At 43.9% G+C, this 23,027-nt stretch overlaps 1 protein-coding gene across 10 annotated transcripts in view; it reads right to left on the bottom strand.

The window, feature by feature from the left end:
- The window catches only part of CARMIL1 (capping protein regulator and myosin 1 linker 1), a 362,886-nt gene that overhangs the window by 173,634 nt on the left and 166,225 nt on the right, over positions 1-23,027 (bottom strand). For all 10 annotated transcript variants that reach the window (XM_056132249.1, XM_056132250.1, XM_056132255.1 and 7 more), the window contains exons 6-11: positions 22,752-22,849; positions 22,330-22,400; positions 22,156-22,229; positions 12,119-12,194; positions 5,911-5,999; positions 3,810-3,904 (exon numbers count right to left, since the gene is read on the bottom strand). In XM_056132249.1, the coding sequence (XP_055988224.1) occupies positions 3,810-3,904; positions 5,911-5,999; positions 12,119-12,194; positions 22,156-22,229; positions 22,330-22,400; positions 22,752-22,849 (503 nt within the window). The remainder of the gene's footprint in view (positions 1-3,809; positions 3,905-5,910; positions 6,000-12,118; positions 12,195-22,155; positions 22,230-22,329; positions 22,401-22,751; positions 22,850-23,027) is intronic.

Raw genomic sequence — 23,027 nt, 5'->3', positions numbered from 1 at the left:
TATTCTCAGTTGGATTTATTCTTGTGGAATTCACATCCATGAGCAGAAAAGCTACCAATCACCTTCACAAACGCAGCCTGAATAAAACAACCATAAAGAAACTGTGTTCAGAAGGCTCTAGAAACTAAGAGTTCCAGAATGAAGAAAGGTAGGAAATACAGTGCTGGCATTTGCCCAAGTGCCAGACCAGCATTTACAGCTATGAACGAGTCGAGAAGTCGCAGGAACCAGAAAGTCTTAGCTTGAGAATTTATCTTCAGCAATGGCACAAACACCTGCACATAAGTGAGGAGATATCACACGAAGAATCCAAACACACACAGAAGCTCAGGAATGATCTTGGAATGACCCATGATTCATTCTGTCAGCTATGGGTGGACTGTACGAAGATGAAAAACGTCAAGAAATATCATCTTTGAACACACTGAGACTCCGTAAAATGTCTTTAAGGTTCTTGATTTTCAAGTGCAATTAAAAAGGGCCTGGGACATGACTCCAAGGGCTACAGCACCCCTTGACTGGATATCCTCTGGTTGAGGTCTGATATCCCCCAAGTACTGCTGGAAGCACACCCACCCACCCTCTCCACACCACCTCCAAAAAAGGGTTAAGTGCAATGAAAGCAGACACACAGAGTGAGCGAGCGGTGTGGCTCAGTGGTCAGCACGGGCCATGCGTGAGTGATGACCCAAGCGAGTTCAGTCCCCAATGCACACACCCCACATGGGGCAAAGGACAAAACTGAACTGTGAGTGGTCAATGTAACAGAGTCACACACTCCTGACACTTGTTACAATGCAATGTTACTGCAATAAAAGAGATTTTCAAATAAAAATCTGGAAGGAGTAATGAAGTAAGTTTCATTTCTGGGAGGAGGGGGATGGAGGGGTTTGGGCCACACCCAACAGAGCTCAGGGCTTGCTCAGGGATCACTCCTGGCAGGGCTCAGGGGACCAGAAGAGGTGCTAGGGGTGATTCCAAGCAACGCAAACACCTTCCCCAGCTGTATTCCTCTGGCCTCCATTTTTGTGGGGTACCAGGACAGGCGGGGACCAATCAAATCTAGGGAGGATGAGAAACAGGAGTGGGAGTGAGCAGGAAAAAGCTAGAAGAGAAGAAATGGCTGCATCTAATTCTTAAGCAGCAGGATGAAATTCTAGCAATCCCTGACAATGAAGCCAACGCTGAGGGTCTGGTAGGTGGGCCTGTTCTGAATCCATCAGCAGGGCAGTGTAGCTCAGTCACGATGCCCAGGAAACACAGATCAGGAAAGGACTTAGACCGGACATTCCTGGCGGCCCCCAGAATGTGGCACTCTGGGTCTGGTTCCTTCCACTTACCGGGTTTTATTTATTTAATTTATTTATTTATTTATTTATTTTCATATCAACCATGTCTCAGCCAGTCCCAACAGCATTATTCTCTTGTTGCCAAATAGTGTTCTACCACCGAGCGAGTCCACATTTGGTTTATCCACTCACCAGTGATGGGCATTTGGGGCGTTTCCACTTGGGGGCTATTAAGAATAGCTGCCAACATTCGCTCACGAGTCTTTGGTAGATGCAGGCCCCATTTCTCAAGGGCGATACCTGGGAACGGAATAGCTGGGTGGTGTGGCAACTCTGGGTTGCACTTGGCAAAAACCGTCTAACCAGTTTCCAGAGTGGCCGCAGCGTTGCCAGTCCCACCACTCACGTGGGGGTCTCCGCCGACCACCTTCCCTCTGACATGATGGTTGGTGCAAGCTGGCGAGGTTTAGAAGGGGCATTGCACCGGGGTGTGGAAATGATTCTCCTGGCACCCCCGAGAGTTCCCTTCCTGGCCTGGCGCTGCTCTGTTTCATGTTCTCTGCTTTCTCATACTCACTTCCCATGGCACTAGACTAATCTACACTAGCAGTAAGGAGAATATTAGTTTCCCCTAAAAAATATGACCATACCACTGAGAAAGTCCATTTCTCCAGAGAGAGGAATTCATTATTTTTCTACTTTGGCCTCTACTAGAGGGTATCTCCAGATGGTCTAGATTTCAAAAAGGAAAGTCTGACCTCTCCTTTGGAATCACGACTGTAAAAGCTGGGAAGCACCTCTTTTCTTTGGGGAGAAAGGTAGGTCACACCCTGGGGTGCTTATTCCTGGTTCTGCACTCAAGGATCGCTCCTGGAAGGATTTGGGGAGGTATATGAGGTGCTGGGGGTCAAACCTGGTCACCTACAGGCAAGGCAAGTGCCCTCCCCAATGTACAATCTCTCCAACCCCTGGGAAGCTACTGTTCAATTTGACTTGAACACCACATGTGCATCTCTCCAATATAGAACAGAGTCTATTATGGGAAGGGGAGTACATCTGAGTCTCTCAATTCAATCACTAATCCTGATCAAATACCTATTTCAAGAGCAAAGGTTCTTATTCAACAATACTGGAAAACACATTTGTAACAGCTGATGAAGAGAAAATATTCCTTCTGGAGATAAGCTCTTTGTTCTTAGACCTGTCTATCAATGTGCACCTGAGAATTCAAGAAACTCCTCAAAAATCAGTAAGACTTGAAGCCAGAAAAATAGAACAGTGGATACAGAGCTAGCCTCGCACACAGCCACCCCAGGGTAGATCCCCGGCATCACATCTGTTCCCTCAAGCCCCATCAGGAGTGATCTCAGAGTGCAGCGCCAGGATTAAGCCCTGAGCACCATCAGGAGGAACCCCCAACCCGCCAAGCCAAAACAACACAACAAAAACAGAAATCAATGAAAGTCTTCTCTTGCTCCAGGCAAAAACTTGAAATGAAACATTTTCCTGCCACACCATGCTCTCCGACTTTTCCCTGCACTCACTCCAATCCGATGGAATGTTCAAGAGAGTTGAGGTAGGCAGAATGATGGGACTGTCTCCAAGATCGCTACTCTCTTCAAGAATCGCCTTATATACTTTCCGTAAATGTGTGGGTGGTGATGAGCAGGATACCACTTACATGATTGGGTTTCTAACGAATAAACTGGACAAATCAATCGACTCTGATTGTCCTGGGTAGGTCTGACCTAAGCAAGTGGATGGTTTACAAGAAAGCAAAGCATCAGGGGCTGGAGAGATGGTAAGAAGACACTAAGGAACTTGTCCTGCCTGCACCCAGATTGATTCCTCAGCACCACATCTAGGTCCCAAAAACACCACAAGGATGGCCCCTGAGCACAGAGTCAGGAGTAAGTCCAGAATGACTGCCAGGAGTGACTCAAATGCTGTCCCCCCCTCTAATGAAAGCCAAGTCTCAGAGAGATGTGCTCCGAACACAACCCAAACTCAAGACTGTGAGGAGCACTGGGTGGCCAGCTAATGAGCAGACAGCAGCCTCCAGCCTTCAGCCCCAAGAAAATGAACTCGGCCAATAGCCCACGGAGCTTGATACGATCCCCAGGTCACGGACAAGATCCCAGCTGACTTGAGTCTCCCGAGCCACTGAAAGTCCAGCTCGACTGGACCCCGATGACAGAGCCAAGCAAACTCCGAGAGAATAAATTTGCAGCCTGTTAGGCTGCCACGTCTGTGGCAATTGTTTCTGCTGTAACAAATAACAAATCAACAGTTTACAAATAACATCCTGCTTTCCTTTGTTTCGCTTGGAAAGAAATTAATCAGATGACAAAATTTCAGTGTGAACACTTTCATTAAGGGATGAAAAGAAGAAAGTCAACAAAAGCAGAGGCAGGACTGATAATTCCAACTTCCGCTCCATCAAAGACCCACCCTTGCCCTCCCCCCACCCCCCATCCTCTTTCAATTCTGACAGCAGTGGACATGGGGCTGCTTTGGTACCTCGGTCCTCCAGGGGGTTGCCGGCAAGGTTGATAGTGTGCAGGCCAGAGTTGGGATTATGCGCTAGAGCATTGGTGAGCTTTTGTGCAAAATCTCTGCAAAGACAAATCAAACAATGAGAGTCAACACCACAAAACGTAAAACTGCTCAAATGAAACATGCACAGCTAGAAAAGCTGTGTTGAAATAGCAAATGAAGACTTTTTTTCAACAATAGAAATATATTTGTCATAAAGCTGTCAGTGCACCCTCCCGAATATATCCTCATTTGGGAAAGTGAAAATCCACATAGTAGGGCACTATTTTTTTGTTTGTTTTTTTGGGTCACACCTGGCAATGCCCAGGGGTTACTCCTGGCTCATGCATTTAGGAATTACTCCTGGCGGTGCTCAGGCGTCCATATGGGATGCTGGGAATCAAACCCAGGTCGGCCACGTGCAAGGCAAACGCCATACCCGCTGTGCTATCGATCCAGCCCCAACAGGGCACGGCATGTTTTGATTAGCTAACATTTCATTCAAGAGCAAAAGGCAAAAAAAAGGACTACCCCTTCAAAGATGCACTGTAAGAGGCTATTAACAGAACTACTTGGTCCTTTTGGAGCTGAAAATAATAAAGAAACAAACAATAACAAAGTTCCAAACTTGAACCTACTGTACATCAGACTTGCAATGGGCTGTTCCCACTACACCTTGCTTCTCCTTCTGCAATACTCCTGAGTGCAGAACTGTGTTAATTACTGAGTCGAAAAGCGACAATTGCTAGCGCTATATTTTAACAACGGTAGAAAATTCAAAATCACTATTTTAGCTATGTTTAACTTAAAATAACACACCAAGAGCTATGATTATAAAATTTTCAGTCCTCCTTTCTTAGTAATTGACTCTGTTCTAGCCAATTCAAACTCTCCCGACTCCCAGTCAGACTGAACCACTAGATGAAGACTGTATAAATAGGTGAAATTTTTCAAGGAGAGAGAAACAACCAAAATTTATTCAAAGCAAAGCAGTAAGATTATATAAAATATTACCATGATTATCATTAGTCATCATAAAAGCTAACATCAAAAACATAAATGAAAGAGTAGTGCTCCACAATTAATAGAGTGTAAAGTAGAAGGCAACCGGTCGCATTTCGATCAAAAAAATAAAATAAAATACATATATATTAACACACAAGGTTCAACCTGTAAAAACATGTTAGTAATCTCTCAGACAAGGGCTTAAGGGCTCCAGGAAGAAATACAACAATCTTCACACATTTTCCTCTAAGGAAACTTTTTGGGATCATTTTTAGCAGATTATTCATAACAAGCAATACAAAACAAATTATTTAGTACCTGCTTTGGGGGCAGACTTGGGTGATAGTGGGAAAATTAGAAATAATAGTGGTGGGAAGGTATGATGGTGCTGGGATTGGTGTTGTAATACTGAATGTAAGAAGTTATTGTGAACAACTTTATAAAAATAAAATAAATATTTTAAAAAACAGAACATGAATGACACCTTCCAAAGCATTTCATATATATCATTCCTACAACACTAACGCTGTAAGGCAGGCAAAACTACCCCCAGTTTATAGATGCAGAGACTGAGGCACCGAGTTTCAGGAGTGACTCAAAGTATTTGTCCCAGGTCCCCTGCTCTCAACCACTACACCATGCGCTGCACCTTCAAGATTATCTGGTCATATAACACCCAAAAGGAGAGAGAGAGAGTAAAAGGGAAGGTCCCTGCCACAGAGATAGGGGAGAGGGGGGATAGGATGGAGGTGAGGTAGAGATACTGGGAACATTTGTGGTGGAGAATGAGCACTGGTGGAGGGATGGGTACTTGATCACTGTATGACTGAAATGTAATCAGTAAAGTTTGTGAGTTTGTAACTGTACCTTATGGTGATTCATTTTAAAAAATAAAGATTATCAGGTCATGCAATCGCAAAGCACTTAGAAAACTCTTAATCTCTGTGATAAACAATGGGAATTTTTTAAAAGGCAAAGCACTAGGTATTTGCAGTTTCACTCTTCTAATTATATATTGGCTTTGAGAGGAAGGGATAAAAGTTTGAAAGCAACAGATTCGAACATTCAGAAAAATACTCACGTCCTAAGTCCAGCATTTTCCAACACCAATTCTTCCAATCGATTAGATCTGCTGACCACTCTAAAGATCTGTTCGCAGACATCACTGGACTGGAAGAGAAAAGCATTCTGTGATCAGATGCTGCAAATCTAAAAACAATCTCAGCTCTCGGTTACAAATCTATGCAAATCTAAAGTTTTGATTGAATAAATCATTTTTTGTATCCTTTTACTCAACAAACCTAAACTGAGGGATAGAGAGTGAGGACCAGGTTTAAGCTACTTATCTTGCATGTGACTGATACAATTTTGATCCTGAGTACCACATATGGTTCTCTGAGCACTTTTGGAAGTGACCCCTGAGCACAGAACCAAGAGTGGACACTGAGCACCACTGGGCGCAGTCCCAAACACCTCATCTCACTTCTGAAAACAAAGACAAACCTCAACTGAGCATCTAAAATTATGCACCATTGGCCAGAGGGATAGCACAGCGGGTAGGGCTATTGCCTTGCACGATGCCCATCTGGGTTCGATCCCCGGCATCCCATATGGTCCACCAAGCACTGCCAGGAGTAATTCCTGAGTGCAGAGCCAGGAATAACCCCTGAGCATAGCTGGGTGTGACCCAAAAAGAAAAAAATAAATAAAATTATGCACCATCATAGTGACAATTTGGGGAACTCTATGATGTTAAGGACAGGGTACACCACCTAGCAGAGGAATCAGAAAAAAATACATAATGAAAAAAAATGTTTATTTTTTAAATTATAAGAAGGTCATTCTTATAATGGCAAGGTCGTTCTTATAAAGGTAATGGTATAGAACATACCTCCAATCTTAAGAGAACCAAAAGGAATTTTCATAGGCAGTGATAGTCAGAGATATTTCAAAGAAAGTATAAAACTAAAGACCATGAGAGAACAATGATAAGGGGCCAGAGTGATACTCCAGCAGAGAGGGTATATGCCTTGCACATGGAAGACCTGGGTTCGATCCCCAGTGCTCCATATGGTCTTCTGAGCACTGCAAAGAATGATCCCTAAGCTCAGTGAAGAGCAATCCCTGAGTACTGCCAAGTGTGGCCCCAAAACCAAATAAAGAGATGGGGAGAGAGAGAGAGAGAGAGAGAGAGAGAGAGAGAGAGAGAGAGAGAGCAATGATGATATTAATAAATGTCTCTCTTGGTTTTTCTCTTTTGGTTTCTGTGGTCCACACTGGGCAGTGCTCAGGGCTTATTCCTAGCTCTGTCCCGGTATGGTCAATCTTGGCAGAACTCAGGGCCTGAGATGCAGTGAAATACCAAAGAGGGCTGAGCACTCCAGGCAAGAGCCTTCACCCCTGGACTATCTCTCTAGCATGAGAAATATCACATTACCGAACTCTTGTCTCCAACAGGCACTGGACTCAAGCTTCACGAATATTTCATTATAAGACTATTAAGTATTATTATTCCCTCTTTATAGGTAAGACAATTAAGGTCTAAATATGTCAGAAACTTTAAAGGGAGGCTGAGTCAGTATTTGATAGAAAGCTATTTGATAGCTATAATTAAAATTTCCTAATCTCTCTTCTCTAAAGAGGTTGAGAAATAACCTAATAATAAAGAGTTCAATAAATAATGGTCTCATGTCAATGAATATTACTTTTTAAAATTACACGACTGTAAAATGATTAGAGCTGTCAAACAGCTAAAAACACTGGGGTAGAATGTTAAAAAGAATGCACGATTATGGGGTAGGGGAGGGGATCAGCCATACACGCAAGGTCTACGCTCATATGGCCTTGGGTTCAAACCCTGGCACAGTGAAAGAAATAAGAGAAAAAGTTTAAAGCACAATTAACAAAACGTTTAGCAACAATTACAGCAACTGAAATGGCTAATGTACATGGCAAAAAGTCTGGGGCTAGAAACAGTAAAAGAGTCATGCCTGGCGAAAAAATTGCGCCTAATGTTTGCTTTAAGAAAGGGATTTATTAATAATTATATATTAACATCCTGTTCTGTTCCAAAATAAAGGTGGATCCTTATTTTAAAATTATTTAAACATAAAAAGCTGGCTCATTTTAGACACAAATGTAAAAAAAAAAACAAAAAAAGATTTAAAATCTCATTGCAAATGCAGGTCTATTTAAACCATTATGCCATATATATCCTTTAAATCTGAAAACCCTAACTATCTGCCATAGCGTACCGTAGTCAAAAAAGTTGCTCTTAAAATACAACTGAGAGGGGCTGGAATGACAGCATAGTGGGTTGGGCATTTGCCATGCATGCGGCCAACCCGGGTTCGATTCCCAGCATCCCATATGGTCCCCTGAGCACCGCCAGGAGTAATTCCTGAGTGACCCTGTGCATCGCCGGGTGTAACTCAAAAAAGCAAAAATAAAATACAACCGAGAGGCAGGTATGACTCAGCAGTAAAGCACTGCTTTGCATCCATGAGGCTCAACGCCCAGTAAAATACACACACACACACACACACACACACACACACACACACACATACACACCCCTTTAATCTATTACTGTTCTTTACCAGATCACAAATACCCAACTGGATGAACCATCATTGGGTGTATAAAAAGTAGCAAGCTCTCGTCTTTGAGAAAATCTGCTTTGGAACTACACCAACAGCATCTGAAACGAAGTAAACTACAGCATCTGAGACTCTTACAACCCTAATATCCTGTTTGATTACTTCATCAATCAATAATGATGCTTTCCAACTCTTCCTGGGCTTCTAATGCCTCCCACTGGCTGGGGAGGGAGAGGGGAAATTAACGCCAATGGCCTGCCACTGGCAATCCACATCCACACTGATGGTGGGGATTTCTGAGCGGGTGACCCTGGTGGGTGCCATTCCTGGTCTTCCAATATACAAGCCGGAAAATTGATCTTTCTCTGTGTAGCCATGATCAAAAGTGATTACTCAGAAAACAATGTATTTGCAGGAATTATCCTCATTTCCATAGTGACCATTACCTTTGCAGAACTACTTCACACAGCCTCCAGCAAAGCAAATTCTCCCAGCAAGGCTTCAAAGCTAGGATTTCATTTACTCATTGGGTATAATTACCGTCATAAACATTTATTAAAGAAAAGGGATGAAAGATATGTCTAAATTTTCTTCAGCATGTTAGTAGGGCAGAGGTGTAACAAGTCATCCCTGATTGTCTAATATAAAAAGTATGGGTTATTATTATTATTTTTTTTACACTGAAGAATACCAGGAGATGAAACAATAGAGGGTTTCACTGAGACTTGGCTGCAATCTCCTAGCATGAGCCAGACCCAGGTTCTAGCCCTAGAACCACCTGGTTCTCAAGCATTGCAAGGAGACCCAACATTGTTGGGGAGGCCCTTGGGAACCCCCTCACAGCAGGGCCTGAGCAGTCCACAACCTGGGTGCAGACTCCGCAGCCCGGCTGGTGAAAATCATTGGGAGGGGCGCCCGGTGAGCACTATCTGGGAGGTCCTCAAAAAAGAATTTCATTGAACTTAGATACTAAACAAAATGTGGCAATTAGCGTCTAGCTTCCCAGAGGGCTACTCACTCCTCAGCATCTTGGCCTCTAATTAAAGGGGGAAATATTATTTTTTTTAAGCAAATCAATGGATCACCGCTCCATAATGTTAAGTGGACACTTGCTATCCTTCTGAAAATCTCCTTCTGCAAAGAGTGCCAAAGAGCAGTTTTCATTTCTAAGTAGCAAATACTTAAATACCTAAGTATTTCTGCATTCACATCTGCTTAGTAGAGAGACAGTGAAGGCGTCCTCAGCTCACTGTGATTCCCCTTCCTGCCACCCCAGAACCCCCACGCCCCGCGGCCTCTAAGCACCCGCGTGCTGGGTCTTGTCAGGACAACGTGTAGGTGTATACTGCCTTTTCTCCACCTTTAAATCGGCCCAAAGGTGAGACTGCCGGAAGAACAATGACAAAAGGGCAACACCAAGGGCCCACCAAGGGCCGGACACATTCCTGGGCTAGTCAGTCAGTCGAGACATTTTCCAAAAATGGGATCACAGCATCCTTCTTTTCTCGCGCTCTGTGAAAATCCTAAGCTCACGTGAATGTCTGCATGAGCCAGGAAAACTGTTGGTTATAAAAGCCTTGTTCTCTCTGGGCAAACAGCCCTGGGCTAGTCTACCCATTCCACCAGCGCCCTTCCCCCTCTCACCTCCCTCTTCTCTCTCTCTCTCTCCTTTCCTCCCCCAGCCCCCACTGGACAAGGCTGGTGCCATGTGGCTCCCTCAGCTAGAAAGACATTCTCTCTATCTCTCTCTGTCTGTCTCATTGCACCCTGGCTCAATCCTGTAAACTGGCCCCATGCCAGCAAGCAGCCACTATCAGTGACTCTTTGCAAAATTCCCTAACCATTCCTGGGCTGCCCACTGGACTTCTCTACCACCTCCTTTCCTTAACCAATAATGTCAGGCATCCCCCCCTCTGCCCCCCATGGTTTCCATAATTTATGCTCCCACATTTGTTCATTTCTCAAAATTTATGCAAGTCGAATTGCGAAGATAATAATCATGACTGCATAGGAGAGATCTGTGTAGTGACAGGCAATGTTCAAATTTCTACACATCATTTCCTCATCTCCATTAGGTAGAGTAAGAGGTAGCTACACTGCAAATCAGGCCGGCTGACTCACTCAACCAACAACTCACTTGACCTGTATTTATTGAGCCAACTTTTACTGAGGAGCTACTATGAGCTGCACTGATACTCGCTGGCTAAAGAACAGTAAGACATCAGCTCCAACTAGCTCACAATAATAGTGAAGGGATGAGCCAGAGAGGTCAAGCAACTTACTGAAAGTCACACAGTCTTATAAAGGAGACAGAATCCAAAACCTAGCCTGTTTCCCCGAAGAGTCCAGCTCTGCTCATGCTGGTAAGTCCTTCGGACACTCACCCCCCAGGGAAACTCCCAGAAACAGCAGGAGCCTGCCCAACAGCAAATCTGACCCCTCCACTTTCTACAGAGCCATGACTCAATCAAAATCCTAACCCCTGAAGCCAGAGCAATAGCACAGACCCTTGGGCATTTGCCTTGCATGCAGCTAACCCTGGTTGATTAGATCCTGGAATCCCAACCAGTGCCCCGAGCACGGCCAGGAGCGATTCCTCAGTTCAGAGAGAGGAGTAAGCCCCAGCATTGCCAGGTGTGGCCCCCAAAACAAACCAAAACCAAAACCAAAACCAAAACCAAATCCTATCTCTTCATTCTGAAGATAGTAAACCAGCAGTTTCCAGGAGCTCTGAGAGTTAGAAGCTTGAATGTCACTGTCACTGTCTTCCCTCCCCCCCCCCCCCTTCATCGATTTGCTCAAGCGGGCCCAGTAAAGTCTCCATTGTGACACTTGTTACTGTGTTTGGCATATCAAATACATCACAGGGAGCTTGCCAGGCTTTGGCGTGCAGGCGAGATACTCTGGGTAGCTTGCCGGGCTCTCCAAGAGGGGCGGAGGAATCAAACCTGGGTCGCTGGGTCGGCCGCGTGCAAGGCAAACGCCCTACCCGCTATGCTATAGCTCCAGCCCAGGCTTGAATGTAAGAGTCTCAATACAATAACATCTGGATTCTTCCCCTTCCTAAACTACACAGAAGCGTCTCTCCCCGGAGCTGCCTCCCACTTACAAAACAACACAAAAGAGTTTATCTCCCACTCATCACTAACATCATAAATGTGCTTCCCCCATTTAGCAGATGAAAACCAACAGAGCTCCCTGTTTTGCTTTCATTTTATATTTCCAAATAATTCTTCCCCCAAACTCACATAGAAAATGAAGATTATCTATCATGGCTCATCCATGGCATAACCTGGAAACACTCTGCTGTTTGCATAAGAAGAAAAGCTTTGTGGAGATGGAATGCAAGATAGCGACATTTGCTGGTTTCTTTTACAGGGGGAGTTGGGGGAGGGGGAGTATAAAAAAAAATGTGCATGTCCTAAAGTTACACTCAAAAGACAGAAATATCTTTCTGATCATCACCTAAAATTGCTTGAAGCAGCTAAAAACATGAGGAAGTACTTCTTTCAATAGTCTCCCATTACACACTTGATGAAATGTTATGCTGATCCATTTCTAGGATCTCCTTAAGAAATAACAAATATGCAGCTCTCCAGTATCGCGCAGAACAAGCTCGTTCTTATAATTATCAGGTTTTTGAAACTTGGGCAGAGACAAACAACATCTGCGGCATCTTCAATTACTTACTAGCTTTAGATCCTTGGAGGACAGCTTCGTGAACCACTGATTATACTCCAGGGCAGCAATGATAGGTATTAGATCCCTGAAAACAGAAACAACACAGTACATGAAAAGGGCTCTGACAATCTGACAATACTCGGTTGTTATGCAGGAATATCCAGGTATGCTTGGCAGTAGCAACAGCGAACACGGCACCCAGCCCAGACTATTTTGACCACAAGGGAACAATTCCAGTCCTTAGGACGGATCTTTAGTATGATAGAAACCACAACTTCCAAACATCAGAGTTCCGCACTGGAGAGAGAGAGCATAGGAGGAAGGTGGGAAGGTATGTGCTCTGCATGCAGTTAATCCTCAGCACTGCATCTACTTCCCTGCACACAGTCAGGGGGCACTGTAGAGCAGAGAGCAGGCTAGGCCTCAGTGCTGCAGGGTGTGGCCCAAATTAGATTAATTCCCTACTAACAGGTGTTCTGGTTTCAAACAGGTACAAGTACATTACATACTCTCATGAGAACTGAGACCACAAGGAAGAACCAAGTCCAGTTGCGTGGATGCCAAAGGTCCAGCAAACATCCTGTGACTCTCTGGCACCCTCACAATCCTAGTACGATGTCCATGACACAGCCTTACATGCTTCATGCAAGATCTTTGGTCATGCACCAAAGCGATTTGTCTCTACTCCAGTTCTCTAGCCTGACTTCCCACAATATATTTGTCTTGTTTGTTTTGGTTTTGTCTGGGGGCCAGACCTAGTGATGCTTGGACTTACTTCTGGCTCTGTGCTCAAGAATTTCTCCTCGCGGGGCTCAGGAAGCCATATGGGGTACTGGGAATTGAACCTGAGTTGCCCAGGTGCAAGGCAAGTGCCCTCCCCACTGTACTGTCCTTCCGGCCACCAACACCGCCATATGCCTTGCTCAAGTCCTCAAAGCAAATAATTTACTCGTCATCAAACATACCGTACAATTTCACCACCAAAATAACCTAGTCCAGCTGTGTTCGACTAGGAAACCCTGGGTCTTTTTTCATGCTTCAACCAACATCCTCTCCTCGCTCTCTCTCTCCCCTAATCATCCACCAGCAAGCTGCCCACATCTGCCTTCTGTCATACACTACAGCGTGCTGCTTAAATATCCGTCCCTTATGTTCTAAGTACTCTGAAAACCAAAGAACTGTCTCTTTTGCTTTGAGGGCTTCAGGGAAGTTATTAAGAGTTTTATCCTCAGGGCATCCTACAGAGCAAATTCACTGATTTTTATGCTTTTCTAGATGAGTCAGACAGAAGGTGGAAAGGGAAAAGAATATATTTCACAGCTTGACTGGTCAGCATTCTGGAAAAACCACCTCCCTGGAATCCCAAAACCAACCCAGATCACTGTTCATGTTTCACAGAGAAGAAAACGAGTTCCAAGGCCATTTGTGGAAGAAGGTGAGAGGCACCACACCAAAGTGAAAACCAGACCTTAAAGCATGCACTGCAAGGCAATGGCCCTGTTGCCTGCTGTGCAAGGAGCATTTAAGAGGGTGAATTATACATTATTATCCAGGGTCCTCATGGGTAAGAGATGGATGTGCTCAGGGCTTACTCCTGGCTGGCAGGCTGGGGATTGAACCCAGGTCAGTTGTGTGTAAGGCAAGTACCTGCTATCTCTCCAGCCCAAGGTAATATAAATTTTATTTATTTATTTATTTATTTTGCCTTTGGGGGCACACCTGGTGATGCACAGGGGTTACTCCTGGCTGTGCACTCAGGAATTACTCTTGGTGGTGCTTGGAGGACCATATGGGATACTGAGAATCGAACCTGGGTTGATCACGTGCAAGGCAAATGCCCTCCCCGCTGAATCAACATTACAATTTCTACAATGACCCATATCCATAACCTAAAATCATCCCGAAGCTCACTACCCAACTGTTCGTATCCCACTACAACTGTGAGTACCTTTCTCCATAAGACAACTGCATCAGCAGTGCTGTACTCATAATCATTGAGCTCACCCAAGCATCCAGTTAACAGAAGAATGGATAAATTGCAGGATGCTCATAGACTAGAATATGGAACCGAATCTAATGTGAATCAACTAGAGCCACCAATGACATTCACATCTGTTTCCTACATCCTTACCGCCTCTCAATCACCCTGAAGAGCTTAGGGCAGGTTTTATTCTGGGAAAACCACTTAGGAAAAAGTCAAGGTGTGAACGGAAAGAGAGTCAGGATTCCTAGAATTTGATTCTCTTAGAAAACTTGAGACATCATGAGATCAAGAACATGGAGGCCAAGGGGGAGATGGGTTGAGAAACAAACAGTACCAAGGGGACAGCCGTGATCAAGACGATGATTGTGTGTTGATCAAAACTATGATCAATACTATGATTCCCCATGTAAATGAAAATCCTACCAAGACAGTAGCATCTAAGTCACTTAATTTCCGAATGTTCCTCTTTTGAAAAGACTCAGAAATAAGTGACTTGGTAAGCCACTCTTGGAGAAACACTAAAATTGCCATTCACAGAAGCCTCACAACTGATGGTGCTGATACCAAGTCAAGGCTTTCCCGCTGGGGTTTGTCAATCAGAAGCAACCCTGTGCTCATTACAGGCTGCAGTGATTCCGGTCAACAGTGAAGAAAGGGTTCCAGTTGTTGGGGAACAGTTTTTCCCCGAGGTGACCAGACATGCTGCGCACCGGGTCCGGGCAGATGTGGGGCGAAGGATGACGGGCACATGGAGAAACACCCTCCGCGAGCAGCTGATGGCTGTTCATTTTATTGCCAAATACATGCATTTTTATAGAGTCTCAGCTTTACAGGTACTCTGCTTTGCCCTGGTCCAATCCCAATCAAGGCTAGATGTTGCAGTTAGGATGACCTGCTAAACGTATACGTGACAGTTTCTGTGTGTTGGGCACATGTGATTAGGAGGTTGAGTGAGGCTCAAGGCTGGACACCTGGTGCTGACACCTGGTGCTGACACCCTGTTCTTGCCAACTTTGTCCAGACACTCCCTTCCAAGGGGCCTCGCTTCAGGACCGCTGTGCAAGGTCGGGTCTTATCTGCTGCAGTGCCGTAGTAATGCTCCACATCTAGTAATGTGCTCATCTGTTCAGGACTTGTCATGGGAACAGACCATCTCATGGCAGGAAGCAGTTACCAACCACCCACTCACAGCCTTGACTGTACACTCCATGTGTTTGTGTGCTGACCTCGAACACGTGTCCCATCAGAAGAAGGATGCTCACCTTAAGGAGTTACAGTGATTCAGGGAACCACCCTGTGTCTCGGCAGGATGGCACCTTCGGGTTCTCCTGCTCACTCCCATCTGGCATTGCTACCATCTCCTTAGAATGGGAGCAAACATGTTTTAAGGTATCCAACCCTAGGAAAGATTTTTCTACGGTGCTGAAGGCAGCTGAGTTAATATTCTCTAACCTTTTTATGAATGTAAATTTATGAAATGCAGATTCTTTACTATTATTAATAACCACTAGCTGGGTCTGCAATCAAATTATTTCCATCTCAGAATGATGCAAACCCTTCACTTAAACCCTAAAAGAAGGGCCAGAGAGACAGAACAGGCCATAGGGTACAGGGATTAAGGGGCTTCTTACATGTGGCTGACTCAAGTTTGACCGCCAACAGCACACAGTACTTTAAGCACTGCCAAGGGTCAATCCTAAACAGAGTCTGAAATAGCCTCTGAGTAGGGCGGAGTGTGGCTCAAAAATCCAAAATAAATATAATAAAGTTTGTTTTTGTTTGGGGGACCATATGGGCTGCTGGGGATAAAATCTGGGTCAGCCATGTGCAAGGCAAGCAGCTTACATGCTATACTAAATAATAAAGCTTCAAACACACACACACATACACACACAATAAAAACACCATTGGAGTAAAACTGACATGCGCAGTACTAAAAAAATATAACTAACTTCAAGAAATCCAAAATTTTCTGCAATATGAGGAGGTTGAAATTCTAATTTTCTATCTTCTAAGAAAATTGGTCACTTTAAATAACTGTTTAAGTCTTTTAAGAGAGCAAGTATTTGAATATTATTTTTTTCTGGAAAGCTACTAATTATTCAATGTTACCTTTCAAAACACTTCATCTTTTTTTTTTTTTTAATTTATTGAATCACTGTGGGAAAGGTTACAAAGCTTTCAGGTTTATGTCTCAGTCATGTAAATATCAAACACATTTCCCTTTACCAATACTTATTTTTTACCATGAAGAACCCCAATAAAACCCCACCCCCCACCCCTCCCCGTCCCTGTGAGGCAGATGAACTCTAGCTAACACTCTATCTGCTTTGATTAGATTCATTGTTTCAATAAAAGATTCACCACTATTATTTAGAGTTTACCCCCCCCCCCCCAAATCAGACATGCTGAAAAAGCATTGTGAAGTGATTTGCTTTCTACGGCTGGGTTCAAGAATTAAATGTTGGTTTTGGATTTCTGCTCTTTTACCTATTGACCCTGGAAGTATTTCTACTGAAAGTCAGATAGTTAAGAAATTGGTTTCTGAAAACACTTCATCTTTGTGTATAAAGTACAAATACTCCAATAAAATGAATAAAGATGTTTTTTACAGTGGGAAAAAGAAAAAGATACAGCAAGGATTCATCTGAGCTTCTCATGTAATAGCACCAAATGCTTTAAATACATTAATCCACATAGTCTTCATAAGAACTCCAGGAAAGCAGCCCTCTCATTAACATCATGTCTTTTGTTTTTATTTGTTTTGAGGGGTGTTTTACATGGGGACAGGGGGGAGGTCATACCCAGCAGTGCTCAGGGTTTACTCCTGGCTCAATGCTCAGGAATCATACACAGTACCAGAGACCGAGCCAGAGTTGGCCACAATCAAGGCAAATGCCTTACTCCTGGTACCATCTTTCTGGCCCTCGTTAACCTCATCTGATTGATGAAGACCCCTGAGGAAGACAGATATCCCTGGTCACACAGCCGGAGCAGAATCACGATTCTAGGCCAAGCAGAGAGGTGACTCAGGCATCTGCTTCCATAATCCCCTGCTTGCTTTCCTTAATCACAAAAAGTTTTCAGTCTACACTGGGCAACGCAGGGTGTGTGTGTGTGTGTGTGTGTGTGTGTGTGTGTGTGTGTGTGTGTGTGTGTGACGCAGGGTGGAAGAACCACAGGATTCCACACCAAAGACTCCCAACCCTTTCATCACATTCAGCCAAACCGTTTCTAATAAGGAAACACGCCGAAGGCTTCATTCACAATTGTGCTCTGACTGTTGTAGACGTTAGAAATCAGTGGTTCAGGGCTGGGGACCTGGCTCACCGCCAGTCCCGAGTTGGAGAGCACCGCTGTACCCAATTACGCACCGAATATCTGGGAGAAGAGCAGAAGCTATTCTCACCCCCTTCCATATTCCAAACAGCATTCTGGCTTTTTTTTTTTTTTAAAAAGGGAGCAGGAATAAAGGGAAAGCACCAAGATCAGGTCAGAATTATACCAGGGCTGACAGAACAACTTGACAACACTCATCCCCACCCTGAACTCCTTCCTATAAGTTCCCAGCCAAAGACTGTCACGTTGATGCATTCAGAAAGGAGACAGCACAGAGACAGGCATCTGGAGGGAAGGAACGGCTCGGCATACTCTCCAGAGCCAAGTTCAAGCTCAGCGATGCATGTCAGCAAGTCTGTTAGAGGATCCATGGGATTAGCGCCTCTGAAAAATCTTCCAGGAACAAGAGACATGGATGGCTCTAAAGCTGTATATTCTTGGGGATGGAGTCACAGTACAGCAGGCTGACCCTGCTTAGATGCTTGGCACCCCAGGTGGTCTCCCAGGCCCTGCTGGGCGTCATCCCTGAGTACAGAGATAGTAGCAAGCCTTGAGTGTCACCAGGTGTGGACCGAAAAAACATTAATCCACAGTCTTCATAAGAACTCTAGGAAACCAGCCCTCTCGTTAACACCATGTCTTTTTTTTTTTTTTTTGGTTTATTTGTTTTGGGGGGTGTTTTACATGTGGGCAGGGGGGAGGTCACACCCAGCAGTGCTCACTCCTGGCTCAGTGCTCAGGAATCATACACAGTACCAGAGACCAAACAAAAATTGGGGGGGACAAAAGAGGACATGAAAGGAAAGAAGCTGAAGAAGGCTAGGCTTCAGCAAGCTATAGCTTTTTTTTTCTTTTTGGGTCACACCCAGCGATGCTCAGGGGCTCTGCACTCAGGGATTACTCTTGGCGGTGCTTTGGGGACCATATGGGATGCCAGGGATTGAACCCGGGTTTGCCCTCCCCACTGGACTATCGCTCCGGTCCAGTTTTACAGGAAATACATCACACCCAAGTCAGTATATACTGACTAGACTTGCTTTCAAGCTGTAACAATGGCGGTGCTCAATTTCCACCAGAACCACACAGTGGATTTGCTAGGTTAGCATGGACATTATGCTTAGTCAATTAATAATACAAAATTCATCAAGTCCAAGAAACACCTCAAGTTTCCCTAAAGTGTCTTCAATTCTGTAAGACATACTTCGCCCAAGAATGATTTATCGACCTCTATAGGATCCAGAGAATGGAATCACCCAGAACCTAAAGAGCCAATATTTGCTTTAAGATACACAAAATTGTGATTAGATGCTCATGGCCGGACTCTACGGGCTCAGACGAGCTTCATTCAGGAATGAATCTGTTGAAAAACTCAGGTATGATGGTTGGTTTAGTGACTGAAATCTCCAGACTATCATGGAGTCTGGAATGGGTGACCTCTCCTCGTCCCTCTGTCCTTCTGAGAGCCTGGCGGTCATCCCCATGAAATGCCTCTGGTGCCATATAAGCTCATTAACCAGCCATGATCCAGAGACTCATAAATAAATCTCAAAAGAGATCAGCAAGCTGCAGAGATGTTTCCGGACCCCAAAGTCATCATCCAGTTAAAATTTAAATCCAGTTGTATCACCCCATCAGAATTTTTAATTTCTGGAGTGACATCTCATACTCTACACCACTGATATACCAGGAGTAGCACACCACATTGGATGAGACACAAAGTTGAAGGCAACCAATATTGATTAAGAAAATATTAAGAAAAAATTATTAACACACAAGGCTTAACCTGTAACAACATGTTAGTAATCTCTGATACAAGGGCTTAATGGCTCCAGGGTGAGATGCCAACAAGCTTCACACACTTTGTTCTAAGGAAATATTTTTTTGATTGTTTTTAGCAAATTAATCATAACAAGCAATACAAAATAAATGATTTAGGGCCTGCTATTGTGGTAGGCTTGGTGGTGGTTGGGAAAATTGGAAATAATGGTGGTGAGAAGGTGTATGGTGGTGGGATTGGTGATAGAATATTGAATGTAATAAATCATGTGAACAACTTTGTAAAAATAAGATTAAATTTTTAAAAAGTCATGATAGATCCATCTAAAGTACAAAAACCATCATATGGCTTCAAATGTAACAAAATGCAAAGATTTTATTACAAAAACAATACTTGTAACAAAAATATATGGGTTTTAGATGCCTTGTTGTGTAAGATCTTTCAGAATCTTTTTGAGTGGTGGTAACATTTCACAGAAGAAAATTTATTAATTCTATAATACGCTTATTAAAATAGTTTTTCTATCTGCAGAAAGCAGGATTTTCTTCACATACTTGAGACAAAACAACATACAACGAATGTGGAGAGTACAGAGATTGGTACCCGTGTCTAGTACATGGCTAAACCAAGATCCCCAGCACTGCATATGGTCTCCTGAACCTCACCACAGCGATCTGTGAGCAAAGAGGCAAGAGTAAATCCTGAACACTGCCAGATATGGTCCAGAAATTTAAAAAATTTAAATAAAAAAATTTAAATAAAAAAAAAACTATAGTAGCATTTTGCTGATTTATCGTTTTAGAACTTTTACTCTAGGAGGAAATTTTATGCCTCAGTCCTAGCACATGCCATCTGGCTTTATGAATTGAGCATTAGTACAATATATGTGCCTGTCTTGGTGGAAATCAGTTTGCCAATATTTGCCATTGGAGAGTGGTAATAAAACCTCAAAGTTGCAGTTATTTGAGAGACTTTTAGGTTCAGGATCTTGATTTTGGCGTATGTGACTCATAGGACCTGACAGTAGAGAAAAGTGTTCGTCCCTTTCCCCTTTTCCTGCAAGGGGAGGCAGGTGCTGCTACTTGCTGTGAACTAAGAGAAAGCTGGAACTCTAGTCCTCCTTTGGATGCCATTTGGTCAGTAGGAATAGCAAGAAATGCTTTTCATTATCACCAACTTCTTTTTTTTTAACTTTTTAAAAAATTTTAATGAATCATCATGAGATGCAGTTACAGACTTACAAATTTTCGTGATTATGTTTCATTCAGTGTTCGAGTACCCATCCCTCCACCAGTGCCCATTCTCCACCACCGTTCCCAGTGTCCCTTCCGCCACCCTTAGGCCTTCCTCCCCACTCCCAGCCTCTGTGGCAGACACATTTCCTTCTTCTCTCTCCTTTTGGCTTGGTTTGCAACATAGCCACCAAGCAGCCGTCATGTTTGGTCCATAGTCTACTTTCAGCACGCATCTACCATCCCGAGTGATCCCTCCAACCATCATTTACTTGGTGGTCTCTTCTCCATCCCACCTGCCTTTCCCCCCAGCACATGAGATCAGCTTCCAAGCCATGGGACCCCCGCTCCTGGCCTTTATCTCTACCATTCTTAGATGTTATTCTCCTATTATGTTACTTTATATTCCACAAATTATTATCACCCACTTCTTATCCCTCTGACTGATAGATATTGGTAATAGCCCAATTACCTGTTTTGTTTTGTTTTGTTTTGTTTTTGGAGAGGGCACAGCAGGAAACAGTTAAGAACTGCTCCCAATTTGATGAGTGGGGTGCCACATGGGGCTGGAGATTGCATCCAGGGGTCCTGCATGCAAAATATGCACTGCAACCTTCCCAGTATCTCCCCCGTCATCCAGACACCATCTTAAATCCTGTTTCCACCCCCTGGCATTATCCCCACTATTGCAGTGTCCTCTCTTCATAGTTTTAGCCCACTTCACTGCAGCATGGATCTCCCAGGGACAGTGGGGCGGGTTTGACCATGCCTGTGTTTGTGGTGAGGTGCTGTCTCTCACTGAGACTTGCTCCCTGTTTTGGTGGAACTTTTGGGTATGTTTCTCCTGCCCAGACTTCTCTCCTTCCTGCATATGAGGAGACTTCCTACACATATTTTGGCCAAGAGATTTCCTGCATGGTTAAGCAGAAAGTGAACTGAGAAATGAAAAGGGAAGGTATTAAGTATTTTACTTGGTATTTCCCAATAAAAGCAAAAGTCTAATTACATAGGCAGTCAGAGGAGAAAGCAGCCTGCAGAATCAGGGTTCAGTGGTGCTATCCCCAGATTCCTTCATAGTCTTAAACATGACCAAGCTTTTGTTTGGATGTGATCTTTTGGGTATTTGTCATATGAGAAATGAAAATGCAAATTGAAACTATATATTAATTCCTTGAAAAATAACGTGCAATAAATCTTTTCCATGCTAACGTAGTATCTTTTGCTGCACAAAGGAACTCTGCTTTTCAGTAAAAATAAGACACTGGGAAAAGCTGAACCACTTTGCCTTTTTGCTGATCTTTTGAATTTCTGACTTAGTGGAAGCCACGTACTGTCTCATCTACACCTGATCAAATGATACTGCATTTTCTTTTTCTTTTCTCTTTCCTTCTTTCTTTCCTTCCTTCCTTCCTTCCTTCCTTCCTTCTTTCTTTCTTTCTTTCTTTCTATCTTTCTAGTTTCCATACAAGGAAAAATTAACAAACATTTGTGAACTGATATAAGAACCGGAGAATTAGAGTGTCTCTGTGATAAAACTACACATTTTCTAAGCAACAAAGGCTGGATTTGAGGCACATATGTTCACCCTCACACAATGAGGAACACATTTGGAACAATTACTGGAAAGACAACCATCCCGAGACTGTCTGCAAATACACACCGTTCGGACAACAGAAGAGAGAGTTGAAGAAACAACCCCCAACAAGCCGCTTACCTATGGTCAAGGTGGCTGAAATCCTGCAAATTCAATTCCCGGGCGTCCTGTGTCAGGTAAATTGTATCCACGTCCTGTGAGAGATGGAATTCAAAATTCAATCACGGAAAAGCACCGACGGCAAATCCAGACAGATTCTATTCTCGGGCGCGTGCTGCACCCAGACCCACTTACCCATTGCACCTCTTCCCGGTAGGAGAACCCAAGCCAGTCGCAAACGCAGGCGTACATCTGAGAGAATCCACCTGAAACAGATGACAGAAGGGACTCAGTGGCTAAATCACTTCCCAGCCCCTATTTCCACGCTTAAATACGGTTGGTGTGGACAACGCGGGTTATTCCTCCCATTTGGAAAAAAACAAAAACAAAAACAAAAAAAACCCAAAAAACTACGAATTCTGGCTCCTGTTCTATAATAAGTACATACCAGGATATAAGATGGCTTAAATATAGGAACGTCTGTCCACCAATCTGAAGTCTGTGCAGTGCTAATTACACCTTAAAACTAATTGTACCTTTACAGTAGCACACTAGAAATAGCCTTCGCTTCCTGCCGGGGGACAAGCATGCGTTTTGGGCTGGAAAGGCAAGCTCACCGCAGGGGCCCTGCTCGGGCACCGTCTGGCTGTCCCACAGAGCCTGGAGACTGGCCAGCCGCTCAGATGGCTCCATGGACACTTTCTTCATGATCTTCCTGTAAGAACGACAAGAACAAAAAGGTAAATTTCAAAGACCAGGATTTGCACGCTACACAGAGGAGGCTACTTGGGAACACGACATCTTCAAAAAACAAAGCTGGGTGTCACTTTCATTTGGGGAAACATGATTTCATTTTCTGAGCACAGAGGACCTGGGAATCCACAGGATCTTCA

This window comes from Sorex fumeus, unplaced genomic scaffold, assembly GCF_029834395.1.
Source record: "Sorex fumeus unplaced genomic scaffold, SorFum_2.1 ptg000094l, whole genome shotgun sequence".
In the NCBI taxonomy this organism is placed as follows: domain Eukaryota; kingdom Metazoa; phylum Chordata; class Mammalia; order Eulipotyphla; family Soricidae; genus Sorex; species Sorex fumeus.
Note: the sequence above shows the minus strand (reverse complement) of the source record. Positions and strands in the feature narration are given on the sequence as shown.